Source organism: Oncorhynchus mykiss, chromosome 20, assembly GCF_013265735.2.
Source record: "Oncorhynchus mykiss isolate Arlee chromosome 20, USDA_OmykA_1.1, whole genome shotgun sequence".
NCBI lineage: Eukaryota > Metazoa > Chordata > Actinopteri > Salmoniformes > Salmonidae > Oncorhynchus > Oncorhynchus mykiss.
In genome coordinates, this window is record NC_048584.1 from 5,920,473 (window position 1) to 5,934,844 (window position 14,372).

The 14,372-nt window shown below is 41.6% G+C and overlaps 1 protein-coding gene across 2 annotated transcripts in view; it reads left to right on the forward strand.

The window, feature by feature from the left end:
• Positions 1-14,372, forward strand: part of LOC110498845 (putative RNA-binding protein Luc7-like 1) — a 23,441-nt gene continuing 9,069 nt past the window's right edge. For both annotated transcript variants that reach the window (XM_021575503.2, XM_036955647.1), the window contains exons 1-2: positions 1-224; positions 2,732-2,826. In XM_021575503.2, coding sequence (XP_021431178.1) covers positions 164-224; positions 2,732-2,826 — 156 coding nt within the window. In that variant the 5' untranslated portion in view covers positions 1-163. The remainder of the gene's footprint in view (positions 225-2,731; positions 2,827-14,372) is intronic.

A 14,372-nucleotide genomic window follows, 5' to 3' on the forward strand; every position in this document is an offset into this window, starting at 1 on the left:
AGGTGTCGTCATTTCCTCAACTGCGAAAGAGGGGCCTGGCGAGATCGTTGAAGAAGCCTGTCCAAAGAGTAAACATATTTCCTCAATAATATAGGATACACCTCCATAGACTGGGTTATCGTCTGTGTTGTGTGGAGAAGCTTTAAACAATTTACCCACAACAATGTCGGCCCAAGCTCAAATGAGAGCTTTGCTCGATCAACTAATGGGGACTGCGAGGGACGGTGAGTAGCAAAAAGGCGGTGGCTAGCTTGTTAGCGTGCTAGCTAAAAGATGGAGCCAGTGTGGCTTGCAGTTAGCCTAGCAAACTAGTTTTTGTGTCGTGTGTCAGATGGGCATACCTTTAATGAATGGCGTACAAGAGGACGTTTGTGTGACACAAAAGGAGCTCATTCATGATTTGGCCCCGGCCTAGTTGTTGTTTCACGATTTAATGTTTGTATCCATAGCTAATGACGTCCACTTCGCCATTAATCGTTGATAGACCAGCCGTCTAGATCAGTGATTCTCAACTATAGGGCCCCTGTGGGCCTCAGAGTTTAAGGGGTCCCTGAAAAATCAGGGATAAAACTCATGTTATAGCTACATTTTCGATTAACTTAAGAATTTTAAGTTATTAGAACTTGCCATGTAACTCTGGTTTTTAGAATATTATGGGTAGTTAAACGTTTTTACACTATGACACTATTACACAATGTTATATGCATGTGTGAAAAACGTGTTTCTACGTTAGTATTAAGCAGTTTGTTGTGCTATGAGGTGTAATGAATCATGATAAATGGATATCAAAACTGTTGGGAAAATTGACGTTCGAAGATGAGACCACCTAATACCCCCATCAACAAGGTTATACACACAACCCTTAATGACAGAAGCAAATGCAACATCCTACAATGCTTGCAGCTCTAGCTCCACCACAATGCCTGCGAATGTGGGTTAAAATGGCAAATAATCTAAAGCATAAAACAATGTTTAACAAGACATGATCACTAGAAGTAACTCATCAAAAATATGAAGTATATCTAACCAGTAATACGTTTTGGAATTTATTAAATTAAGTGTGATCTAAGAAATGTTTTAGATGCTGGACTTTAACCTTTGGTGTTTAACAAACACACTATTAATTATATTATAAATAAGAATACATCATGTTGGAAATACAAAAAAAGCTGATGCAAATAGTAAACTCATTTTTTGAAAGTAGAACTACCACAATATTTGTGTTCATTGACAGGAGCTTAAAACAGTCATACCTTGCACAGTATCTACTATATTGTGTAGCATTTGTAGAAGCACCACTTCCATAGTAAATGACGTATCTGGCTACAAGGATACAAACATTAAAAACATAACAGCCGCCATTTAGTAAGGATGTCATGTCTACAATGGTAACGTAAAGTCGGATAAACTGACTTCAATCCATGGTTCTTCTTTGGGCTTAATCAGACTAACAAAGTGAGTTTGTCGAGTGGGGTTGTGTGTGAGTGTTGAGATGAATTCAAATTTTTCCCGACATATGTTGCATACAAATTGAACAATTGTGGCCCCTTTATTTTATTCATAAAGGTTCAGTGTATCTTTGCCAGCCTACTTCAATCTGCAAAGGAGTTGCAGAAAAGCCTCATGTTCATCGAGCCGTGAGTCACATGATTTTTAAAGCTGTTATGAACAATAGTAATCCAAACAATTGTTTGCTTTCCGGAAGTTGTTGTACTTTTTTTTAGCATCACAACAAGGATATTAAATTCTTCAATGACTCTTTGAATTACAATTTGGAAGTAGTACATGCAGCCTGAACTGAGACATTCTGGTTGCACTGAAGGCCAAGGAGCTTTAGACGTCTATTATCAAGCAATACAATCTGACTTGTGTGTCATTCATATCAACTTCCTTACTACAGGTATGGGCAAGAAAACAGTTCCCATTTTATACTTTTCTACCGTGGGTTTAAAATTCTGCAGCTGAGGTCTTGAAGATGCAGATGGGTACAGTATATGTTGCAGCTCGCAGTGTGTATAAAACTACCATTTTTTTCCCTTCTTGGTTTTATTATTTACTATGTTGCATTTGTGCCAAGGACTTGGTTGGCGCCAACTATAGGCTAAGCCAAAATCTTTTTTTTAAGGGCCTTTTGTTTTGTTGAAGTTAGAAGATCTAGCTTACACAGTAACAGCTGTTACAGGGACACAGGCAGCCCATTTAAGCTGAATGACTATGCCATGAGACCAAGGTAGCCTGATGAACCTGTCCATGTCAATCATAACACCCATACAGTAAGCTTACTACCATGTTGTTTTTCTATAGGCCAACATTCTTTAGTTGAACAAGGGCTTTCAGAAAGACAGGAGAGTGGAAAGTCATTCTGAGTCTTAGCCAAACGTAGGCCTAAATTATTACATTATTCATGTAGTTTCGAGGCTCTGGTAAGGTAAGCCTCCAATTCACAGCAGAAAATACATCAAGCCATTAGGGACACGCCACGCAGGCCCCAAGTGGATGTCGTGAATACTGTACAAAGGCACACATTCTGTCAGTATGATACATTGTAGCTCAATGTATCTGTTCATATCACCCCAATAAGGAGATTCCCAAGATGCAATTGTAAAAATTGTCAAGTCTATGCCCCTTTACCCTAATATGGGCACACATAGTTATGCTAAAGCATTGGATACCTCGCTCTAGTGGATGAGTATGTGAGGTCTTTCTAACTGTTGGTTTTGTACTGTTTCAGGGGATGAGACGCGGCAGAGGGTCAAATTCACTGATGAGAGGGTCTGCAAAAGCCATCTCCTGAACTGCTGTCCCCACGACATCCTCTCCGGAACTGTAAGTAGACTAAGCGCACTCTTCCATTGTGTCTCCTCCAGACAGGGACGGCGGAATACGTTTTGACAGGGGGTGCAGGGAATAAATATTTCTTTAAAGCCTTGTTTAGATATTTTTCTGCTAATAATTTCTTACATTTGGTAGGCTATTTGTTAGTGAACTTGTCTCGTTGCGCTAGAATACTAAATAAAGCCTTGCTAACCAGAATAATGTCCTACATCGATAGAATGAAAGAATGCATCATCAATAATCTAGTTGACATTGGAAAAGTTTTCTCATGCATTTCTGCTTCTCTTGTGGAAGCGAGGACATTTAGGGACCGGGAAGATTTTAGTGCCTTCAGAAAGTATTCACGCCCCTCTACTTTTTCTACATTTTGTTGTGTTGCAGTCTGAATTTAATTAATTACATTTAGATTTTGTGTCACTGGCCTACACACAATACTCCATAATGTCAAAGTGGATTTATGTTTTTAGAATATTTTACAAATGATTTAAAAATGACAAGCGGATTTGTCTTAAGCCAATAAATATTCAATCCCTTTGTTATGGCAAGCCTAAGTAAGTTAAGGAGTAAACATGTGCTTAACAAGTGATACAATAAGTTGCATCGACTTACTCTGTGTTCAATAATAGTGTTTAACATGACTTTTGAATGACTACCTCATCTCAGTACTCCACACATACAATTTATATGTAAGGTCCCTCAGTCAAGCAGTGAATGTCAAACACCGATTCAACCATAAAGATCAAGGAGGTTTTACAATGCCTCTCAAAGAAGGGCAACAATTTTAATATAAGATTGCGGCGCAGTAGTACGTGTATATCTATCTTTGTCTTATCTTGTAAATAGCCGGTCTTTTTTCGTATATATCTTAATCTCACTTCTATCTACAAACTAAATATATTTTCCTGCAACCCGCCTCACCCAATGCGGTTTGGCTCTGCTATTTTTGTTCCTTATATCTTGAACTTCCATCAGGAGCTAACTAGCTACTAGTCTTTGTTAGCCACGGCTAGCTGTCCTCGCCTCTTTTCCCTGGAATCAGCCAGCCTTAGCTCGGACATCACCTGCCAGTCTGCACAGCGCGATATCAACCCAGAGCATATCGGACTGCTTCTCTCTAACATATCACTGGATTCCTGCTGCTCTGGATCATTACACTAGATCAATACTACTAGCTAGCTAGCTGAAAACGAGTGGCTACTGTTAGCTAACACCTCTGTCCCTAAGAAAGCACCAGTTGGCCTCGAGCAAGGCCCGTAGACCAACTTATTCTAGGTCTACAATTACCTCCTTTGCCAATTGGCCTGGACCCTTTATTGTCGACACGGAGCCCTGCCGATCCATCACGACTGGACTGCCGACGAGATTGCCCGATGTTGTCTCAACAGGCTATTCTGTTACGATATCGCTGCAGAACCATGAGCCTATGATCACTCGGGTACACAACTAATGCCCCCTGGGCTGTTTCAATAACACAGTAACTCATTTTATTTACCTGTTGGCCCCAGCTTCAAACTCAGGTCCTGTATGTATCTAACTGACCCGCTCTGCCCTTTCTTCGCCATTTACCCGTTGTTGTCTTAGCTCTCCTGATGAACACCTGTGATTGCTTTTATGCCTCTAATGTCAATATGCCTTGTCTACTGCTGTCTTGGCTAGTTTTTATTGCTTTATTTCACTGTAGCGCCCTCGGTCCCGCCCAAATTGCCTTAGATAGCTCTTTCGGCACACCCCACACACATGCGGGGACCTCACCTACGTTAATTGATGCCTCCGGAGGCAAAACTTCATCACGCAAAGCATAGGTTTACCTCCAGTGTACTCACATCCTACCATACCCTTGTCTATACATTATGCCTTGAATCTATTCCACCACACCCAGAAATCATCTCCTTTTATTCTGTCCAACGCACTAGACAACCAGTTCTTATAGCCTTTAGCCGTTTCCTTATTCTACTCCTCCTCTGTTCCTCTGGTGATGTAGAGGTTAACCCAAGCCCTGTAGCCCCCAGTTCCACTCCTATACCATAGGCACTATCATTTGTTGACTTCTGTAACCGTAAAAGCCTTGGTTTCATGTGTGTTAACATTAGAAGCCTCCTCCCTAAGTTAATTATTCTCACTGCTTTAGCACACTCTGCCAAAACCCTGATGTCCTAGCTGTGTCTGAATCCTGGCTTAGGAAGGCCACCAAAAATTCAGAAATTTCCGTCCCCACCTATAACAATTTCCACCAAGATAGAACTGCCAAAGGGGGTGGAGTTACCCTGCAGGGTTCTGTCATGCTATCCAGGTCTGTGCCCAAACAATTAGAGCTTACACTTTTAAAAATCCCCCTTTCCAGAAATAAGTTTCCCACTGTTGCCGCTTGTTTATAGACCCCCCTCAGCCCCCGGCTGCTCCCTGGACACCATATGTGAATTGATTGCCCCCCATCAATCTTCAGAGTTCGTACTGTTAGGTGACCTAAACTGGGATATGCTTAACACCCCGGCCATCCTACAATCTAAGCTAGATGCTCTCAATCTAACCCAAATTATCAAGGAACCTACCAGGTACAAACCCAAATCCGTAACCATGGGCACCCTCATAGATCATCCTGACCAACCTGCCCTCTAAATACACCTCTGCTGTCTTCAACCAGGTCCTCAGCAATCACTGCCACATTGCCTTCATCCGTAATGGGTCCGCGGTCAAACGACCACCCCTCATCAAAGTCAAATGCTCCCTAAAACACTTCAGCAAGCAGGCCTTTCTAATTAACCTGGCCCAGGTATCCTGGAAGGATATTGACCTTGTTCTGTCAGTAGAGGATGCCTGGTTATTCTTTAAAAGTGCTTTCCTCACCATCTCAAATAAGCATGCCCCATTCAAAAAAGATTAGAACCAGGAACAGATATTGCCCTTGGTTCACTCCAGACCTGACTGCCCTTGACCAGCACAAAAACATAATGTGGCGCACTGCATTGGCATCAAATAGCCCCCACGATGTGCAACTTTTCAGGTAAGTTAGGAACCAATATACACAGGCAGTTAGGAAAACAAAGGCTAGCTTTTTCAAACAGAAATTTGCTTCCTGTAGCACAAACTCCAAAAAGTTCTGGGATACTGTAAAGTCCATGGAGAATAAGAGCACCTCCTCCCAGCTGCCCTCTGCCAAATCTGGACCCCTACAAATCAGCAGGGCTAGACAATCTGTACCCTCTTTCTAAAATGATCCGCCACAATTGTTGCAACCCCTATTACTAGCCTGTTCAACCGCTCTTCGTATCGTCTGAGATCCCCAAAGATTGGAAAGCTGCCGCGGTTATCCCCCTCTTCAATGGGGGAGGCACTCTAGACCCAAACTGTTACAGACATATCTATCCCACCCTGCCTTTCTAAGGTCTTTGAAAGCCAAGTTAACAAACAGATCACCTACCATTTCGAATCCCACCGTACCTTCTCCGCTATGCAATCTGGTTTCCAAGCTGGTCATGGGTGCACCTCAGCCACGCTCAAGGTCCTAAACGATATCATAACCGCCATCGACACAAGACAATACTGTGTAGCCGTATTCATCGACCTGGCCAAGGCTTTCGATTCTGTCAATCACCACATTCTTATCGGCAGACTCAACAGCCTTGGTTTCTCAAATGACTTCCTCGCCTGGTTCACCAACTACTTCTCAGACAGAGTTCAGTGTGTCAAATCGGAGGGACCTGTTGTCGAGAACTCTGGCAGTCTCTATGGAGGTGCCACAGGGTTCAATTCTCGGGCCGACTCTCTTTGTATACATCAATGATGTTGCTCTTGCTGCTGGTGATTCTCTGATACACCTCTACGCAGACGACACCATTCTGTATACTTCTGGCCCTTCTTTGGGCACTGTTTACAAACCTCCCAATCGGCTTCAATGCCATACAACAGTCATTCCGTGGCCTCCAACTGCTCTTAAATGCAAGTAGAACTACATGCATGCTCTTCAACCGATCGGTGCCCGCACCCGCCCGCCTAGCATCACTACTCTGGATGGTTCTGACTTATGTGGACAACTACAAATACAGTGAGGCAAAAAAGTATTTAGTCAGCCACCAATTGTGCAAGTTCTCCCACTTAAAAAGATGAGAGGCCTGTAATTTTCATCATAGGTACACTTCAACTATGACAGACAAGGGATAAAAATATAGAATCACATTGTAGGATTTTTTATGAATTTATTTGCAAATGATGGTGGAAAATAAGTATTTGGTCACCTACAAAACAAGCAAGATTTCTGGCTCTCACAGACCTGTAACTTCTTCTTTAAGAGGCTCCTCTGTCCTCCACTCGTTACCTGTATTAATGGCACCTGTTTGAACTTGTTATCAATATAAAATACCCCTTGCAACTCCAGAGTGTTTGGTCTTGTGTTTTAAGTTATTGTCCTGCTGGAAGGTGAATTTGTCTCCCAGTGTCTGTTGGAAACCAGACTGAAGCAGGTTTACCTCTGTGGATTTTGCCTGTGCTTAGCTTTATTCCATGTATTTTTATCCTAAAAAACTCCACAAGACCACTGATAATCTCCCTCGATCTGGGGCTCCACGCAAGATCTCACCCCGTGGGGTCAAAATGATCACAAGAACGTTGAGCAAAAATCCCAGAACCACACGGGGGGACCTAGTGAATGACCTGCAGAGAGCTGAAAGTTGAAAGTCCGTGTTGCCCAGCAACAGCCCCAAAACATCACTGCTCTAGAGGAGATCTGCATGGAGGAATGGGCCAAAATACCAGCAACAGTGTGTGAAAACCTTGTGAAGACTTACAGAAAACGTTTGACCTCTGTCATTGCCAACAAAGGGTATAAAACAAAGTATTGAGAAACTTTTGTTATTGACCAAATACTTATTTTTCCACCATAATTTGCAAATAAATTCAAAATCCTACAATGTGATTTTCTGGATTTTGTTTCTTCTCATTTTGTCTGTCATAGTTGAAGTGTACCTATGATGAAAATTACGGGCCTCATCTTTTTAAGTGGGAGAACTTGCACAATTGGTGGCTGACTAAATACTTGTTTGCCCCACTACCTAGGTGTCTGGTTAAACTGTAAACTCTCCTTCCAGACTCACATTGAGCATCTCCAATCCAAATTAAGTCTAGAATCGGCTTCCTATTTCTCAACAAAGCATCCTTCACTTATGCTGCCAAACATACCCTCGTAAAACGGACTATCCTGTCATTTACAAAATAGCCTCCAACGCTCTACTCAGCAAACTGGATGTAGTCTATCACAGTGCCATCCGTTTCGTCACCAAAGTCCCATATACTACCCACCACTGCGCCCTGTATGCTGTCGTTGGCTGGCCCTCGCTTCATATTCATCGCCAAATCCACTGGCTCCAGGTCATCTATAAGTCTTTGCTGGGTAAAGCCCCGCCTTATCTCAGCTCACTGTTCACCATAGCAGCACCCGCCTGTAGCACGCGCTCCAGCAGGTATATTTCACTGGTCATCCCCAAAGCCAATTCCTCCTTCGGCCGCCTTTCCTTCCAGTTCTCTGCTGCCAATGACTGGAACGAACTGCAGAAATCACTGAAGCTGGAGACTCATATCTCCCTCACTAACTTTAAGCATCAGCTGTCAGAGCAGCTTACAGATAATTGCACCTGTACATAGCCCATCTGTAATAAGCCCATCCAACTACATCATCCCCATATTTTTTATTTTATTTGATTAATATATTTTTTCTTCTCCTTTGCAGCCCAGTATCTCTACTTGCACATCCATCTTCTGCACATCTATCACTCCAGTGTTTATTTGCTAAGTTGTAATTATTTCGCCACTAAGGCCTATTTATTGCCTTGCCTCCCTAATCTTACTTCATTTGCACACACTTTATATAGACTTTTCTATTGTGTTATTGACTGTATTTTTGTTTATTCCATGTGTAACTCTGTTTCACACTGCTTTGCTTTATCTTGGCCAGGTCGCAGTTGTAAATGAGAACTTGTTCTTAACTGGCTTACCTGGTTAAATAAAGGTAAAATTAAAAATCTATTGGTAGATGGGTAAAAAAACAACATTCCTTTGCACATGGTTAAGATAGGGCTGGGTGATATATCAATAATTATCGAGGTAATTAATTCCCTCAATAACTAAATAAAAAGGTTTAGATATAGAATAATTAGGTACCGCAGTCCATTTCACCTCTGTGACACAGCTAGGAACGTGTGGAGAAGTGACACTGCACGTGGAGAGGTATACGCCCACTAAAAAACACTTAGCACCTCGAGGGATGGAGTAGCCACTATTAACCTCGAAAAATGAGTGATGTAGGTGAAAACAGTGGCAGTGATAGCCATGGAGGAGGAGCAGCTTCCAATGAAGAAATTATTGATAAAGGGTTAAAATGTTTCAGTAATTTTGTTTTGGCTTTTTGAAGTCCGACAAAGAGCAGAGCAATGTTCGGTGCAAATTGTGCCGTAGGCCGGTGGCTACCAATTCTGGTAATACGACAAACCTTTTTCACCGTCTGAAGCAAAATCAGTCTTTGGAACATGCAGGAAGTTTGAGTTTGTGTCACGGTATTGATCAACGCCCCTCAAACACCAGCCAATCTAGTGATGTTTGCCCGACTCAGTCAACACTGACAGCGTTTATGCCCTACAAGCAAACATTGAAAAGACAGACCTCACAAATGCTATTATGCATTGCATTGCTAAGGACATGCTACCAATTAGCACAGTCGAAAAGGAAGGTTTCAAGAGGCTTATCAATTTAATTTACCCCAGGTACGTGGTCCCCGGCCGCAAACATTTCTCTCACATTGCACTGCCGAAACTCTACGCCGAGTGTAGGGAAAAAAGACAGATTTTTACATTTTTCTACTCCTACCGATCTCTGGTCTAGTCGCACGTCAGAGCCTTATATTAGCCTCACTATCCGCTATTTTGACAGAGTGGAATCTTCAAAATAAATGCCTTCAAACATCATACTTTCCCGACAACCAAACGGCTGAAGCTATAGCATTGACGCTCTCACCTCCTGGGGACTCAGTCAAGACAGACAGGTCTGCATTACAACAAATAGGGGTGTGAACGTGGTGAAGGCTGCTCAAACCAACAAATGGACCCGACTGCAATGTTTTGGACGTTGTCTGCACTTGGCCAATGGTAAGTAACCTTGTCAATTGTGTATATTTGAAGTGGTTGGTAAGATGAAACTAAATGTGCATTTTTTTTTTTTTTTCATCAACTGATTAAGTCAAATATTACATTTGTACGTAACTCAAGAGAGAATTGTAATTTTTAACATTTTTATTAAAATCTCTTGATTTCTCTTAGTGGTTAGAGACAAACAGGTAGATTGAGCAATTGGAGTGTGTAAGAAAGTGGGAGGTGCGTTTTCCTATTTGTGGAAAAAGAACAGTCGCTCAAAGGAACGCAACCTACCCCAGCAAAAGTTGGTGACAGAGTCACCTATCAGGTGGGGATCACGTCAAAAGATGGTGCAAAGGGTACTGGAGCAGGAGAAAGCCATTTCACAGGTCTTGTCCAGTGACTATAAGACCAGGCACTTAACTCCCACCTATACAGGTACAGATGATCTTGAGTCCATCATCAACCAGGCATTGACCCCATTCCTAGAATTCACAAATGCTCTGTCTGGTTAGTCTTTATGTCAGTGTGTCTTACCTGAAGCTGGAACTACACCTGTTCAGTACAGACGTCATGAAACCGAGCTCACCCAAATCATCAAAACAATAGTCATGGACTATCTGAATGAGAAATATGAATACCTAGCCACAGATGACCTCCTGGACATAACCTTGTTAGTCAACCCTCGGTTTAAATCAACACAAGCAAGAACTGTCACACAGATAGTCAATGAGGGACATGAAAACCCAAGCCCAGCACAGGGAGATGTTGCTGCTGCTTCACCACAACTGCCAGCTAAAAAGAGTCTCTGGGCATTTTTTTTCAAAAAGCCATGCTCCACTACCACAGGTCTTACTGAAATCCAGCGGGTAGAAAAGGAACTCAGCTACAAACTTCAGTCTACTGATGCTGACCGTGAAACCAATCCACTGGACTGGTGGACAATCCACCCCAAAAACTTTCCAAAGTCAGCCACCTGGCAAAGCGCTACCTGTTCATTCCTGCGACCAGCTCCCCTTCAGTGTTTTTAGCACAGGTGACAACGTGGTGACCTGCCATACGGCAGCTTTAAAGCCAGAGACCGTAGACAGACTTGTCTTTCTTGCTTGTAAGACAGCAACTACCCGAACTTCAAATGTGATGTGCCATTAGGCTAACAGTTATAATGCATATTGACTTGCACAATTCGTTTTTTTTTTTCTTGTTCATAACTTGTAAGGCTTTATAGCTTTACAAAAAAAAAGTGGAGTTCATGTTATTTGTGAGTTCTACTTCTGACAATAAATAAGAAACATGAATCCTTTGGTTTGTTCAGGCATTCTTGAGTCTGGCGCAGATATGCACCTTTTATACATTATTTGATATCGTGGTAATTGATTTGCCATATCGCCCAGCCCTAGGTTAAGTTATTAATTACACTTTGGATGGTGTATCAATACACCCAGTCACTAAATAGATACAGGAAGGAAACTGCTCAGGGATTTCACCATGGGACCAATTGTGACTTTAAAACAGAGTTTAATGGCTGTGATAGGATGGATCAACATTGTAGATACTCCACAATACTAACCTAAATGACAGAGTGAAAAGGAAGTCTGTACAGAATACAAATATTCCAAAACATGCATCCTCTTTGCAGTGAGGCACTAAAGTAAAACTGCAAAAGAAATTGGCTAAGAAATTATGGCTGACCCCAATTAGTCAACTGGTCGATTGTTTGGTCGATAGGCTGTTGGTTGACCAATATTGTTGTTATTTTTGTCGAGCAGTAGCAAATATATGTATCTCTATACGCACATCTATACTAACTTCCCCATTACATATAGTACATTCGGAAAGTATTCAGACCCGTGACTTTTTCCACATTTTGGTACGTTAATGCTTTATTCTAAAATAGATTCAATAGTTTTTTTTCCCTCATCAATTTACACACTACCCCTTAATGACAAAGCAAAAACAGGTTTTCAATAAAGTTCAGTTTATTTTTTAGGTATTCCGATGCTTTACTCCAAGCTGTAGAAACATCTCAAGGATGATCAATAGAAGCAGGATGCACCTGAGCTCTATTTTGAGTCTCATAGCAGTACTGAGTACCTATGTAAGGTATTTGTTTATTTTTAATACATTTGCAAAAATGTCAACCTGTTTTCGCTTTGTCGTTATGGGGTAATGTGTGTAGATTTGGTGGGGAAAGGGTCTGAATACTTTCCAAATGCACTGTATATCACCAGTAGCACATTTACTGTTAATTCCTATAATTTCTAATCAACCATGTTTGTTTGGTTATGGTAATATCTAATTTTATTTGTCACATGCGCCGAATACAACAGTTGTAGGGTAGACCTTACCGTGAAATGCTTACTTACAAGCCCTTGGATGAGTAACATCTGGAGGAAACCTGGCACCATCGCTACGGTGAATTATGGTGGTGGCAGCATCATGCTGTGGGGATATTTTTCAGCGGCAGGGACTGGGAGACTAGTAAGGATCGAGGGAAAGATGAACGGAACAAAGTACAGAGATCCTTGATGAAAAACGGTTCCAGAGCGCTCAGGACCTCAGACGGGGGTGAAGGTTCACTTTCCAACAGAACAATGACCCTAAGCACACAATTAAGTCAATGCAGGAGTGGCTTCGGAACAAGTCTCCGAATGTCCTTGAGTGGCCCAGCCAGAGACCAGATTGAACCCGATCGAGCATCTCTGGAGAGACCTGTAAATAGCTGTGCAGTGACACTTCCCATCCAACCTGACAGAGCTTGAGTGGATCTACAGAGAAGAATGCAATTGTGCCAAGCTTGTAGTGTCATACCCAAGAAGACTCGAGGCTGTAATCGCTGCCGAAGGTGTTTCAACAAAGTACTGAGTAAAGGGTCTGAATACTTAGGTGAATGTAATATTTCAGGCTGTAACATAACAATGTGGAAAAAGTCATGGTCTGAATACTTTCCAAATGCACTGTATTTGGAAAAATACACATTGGCTGCATCATGTTATGCTTGTCATTGTCAAGGACCTAGGGAGTTTTTCAGATGAAAATAAATGGAAGAGCTAAGCAAAGGCAAAATCCTAGAGGAAAACCTGGTTGTCTGCTTTCCAACAGACGCTGGGAGACATTCACCTTTCACCAGGACAATAACCTAAAACGAGGCCAAATGTGCACTGGAGTTGCTTATCAAGACCACATTGAGTGGCCTAGTTAGTTTTGAATTCGAAAAACATGTTTTCACTTTGCGATGGGGTTTTGTGTGTAGATTGGTGAGGGGAAAAAATGATCAATTTTGAATTCCATCTGTAACACAAAATATGGATTAAGTCGAATAGTTTGAAGGCATTGTACATACAAAATGACTGAATGTCATCAGTTTGACCAGTTTTAAAGAAATGAAAAGCTGTGAAAACAATCCGTTTCTGATAGTATTTAAGTTGATCTTGGATACATGATATATGTGGCTGAAAATGAAATACTGTCAGCTTTTATTTCGCTGAAAAAAAGGATCACGTTTAGGCTACACAACAGTCCTTATCCATACATTCACATTCTCTCAAGATGCTGAAAGAAAGAAGTCATATTTCTCTACTCTTGTTCCTGAGACAAATTAATAATTGGTGGGTCCTTTTACTGCAATAAACTTAATTATGCAGGAGTTAATGGTCTACATATGAGCCTACAGTCAGTGTCCAGACTTCAGTTATTATTACTGTTCCCATCTGAACTTCAAGGTTGCGCAAACCAGGGGGTGCTGCTGCACCCCTACTTTCGCTGTCTCTGCCTCCCTACTTTCGCTGTCTCTGCCTCCAGGGCTCTAAAGTGTGATCATGTTAGTCTTCTATGCTCCTACACTTTTTTATATGGAAGCTCCAAGGAAAAAAACACCCAGACAATAATTAATGATTAGGCTTTGCTAGCCCAAACTTCTTTTGAACGGTTATTACTGCCGATTTTTTTTTAAAAATACATGTTTTTTTTTTTTTTTGTATACAATTTTTTAAAATGTAAATTCTCTATTCTAGGGGCATATACCATGTCACAGCCATTCTGAAACCACTTACGGGCCGTTAACATGATTGAACAAGGCGCTTTATAAATGGTTAACTCATTAGCTAGCTAAACATTTGGGGGCACATAATGACAGGGATAACTTCTTAGAATTATTTTTTTTCTTTAGGAGATGATCATAGCATCTTTAGCATAGATGAAGGACACATCTTTTTATTTTTGTGGGGGGGGGGGGGGGTAGATCAGCTTCAATATTGCAGATTGAACCCAAAATAATTGTTTGCATCACTTGTAATCCCCCCCCCCCATTGGAGTAAACTAGCGGCTAACAATACATCTTCTACTACCATTTACTACAGTGAGTGTACAAAACCATTATGAACACCTGCTCTTTCCTGACATAGATTGACCAGGTGAAAGATA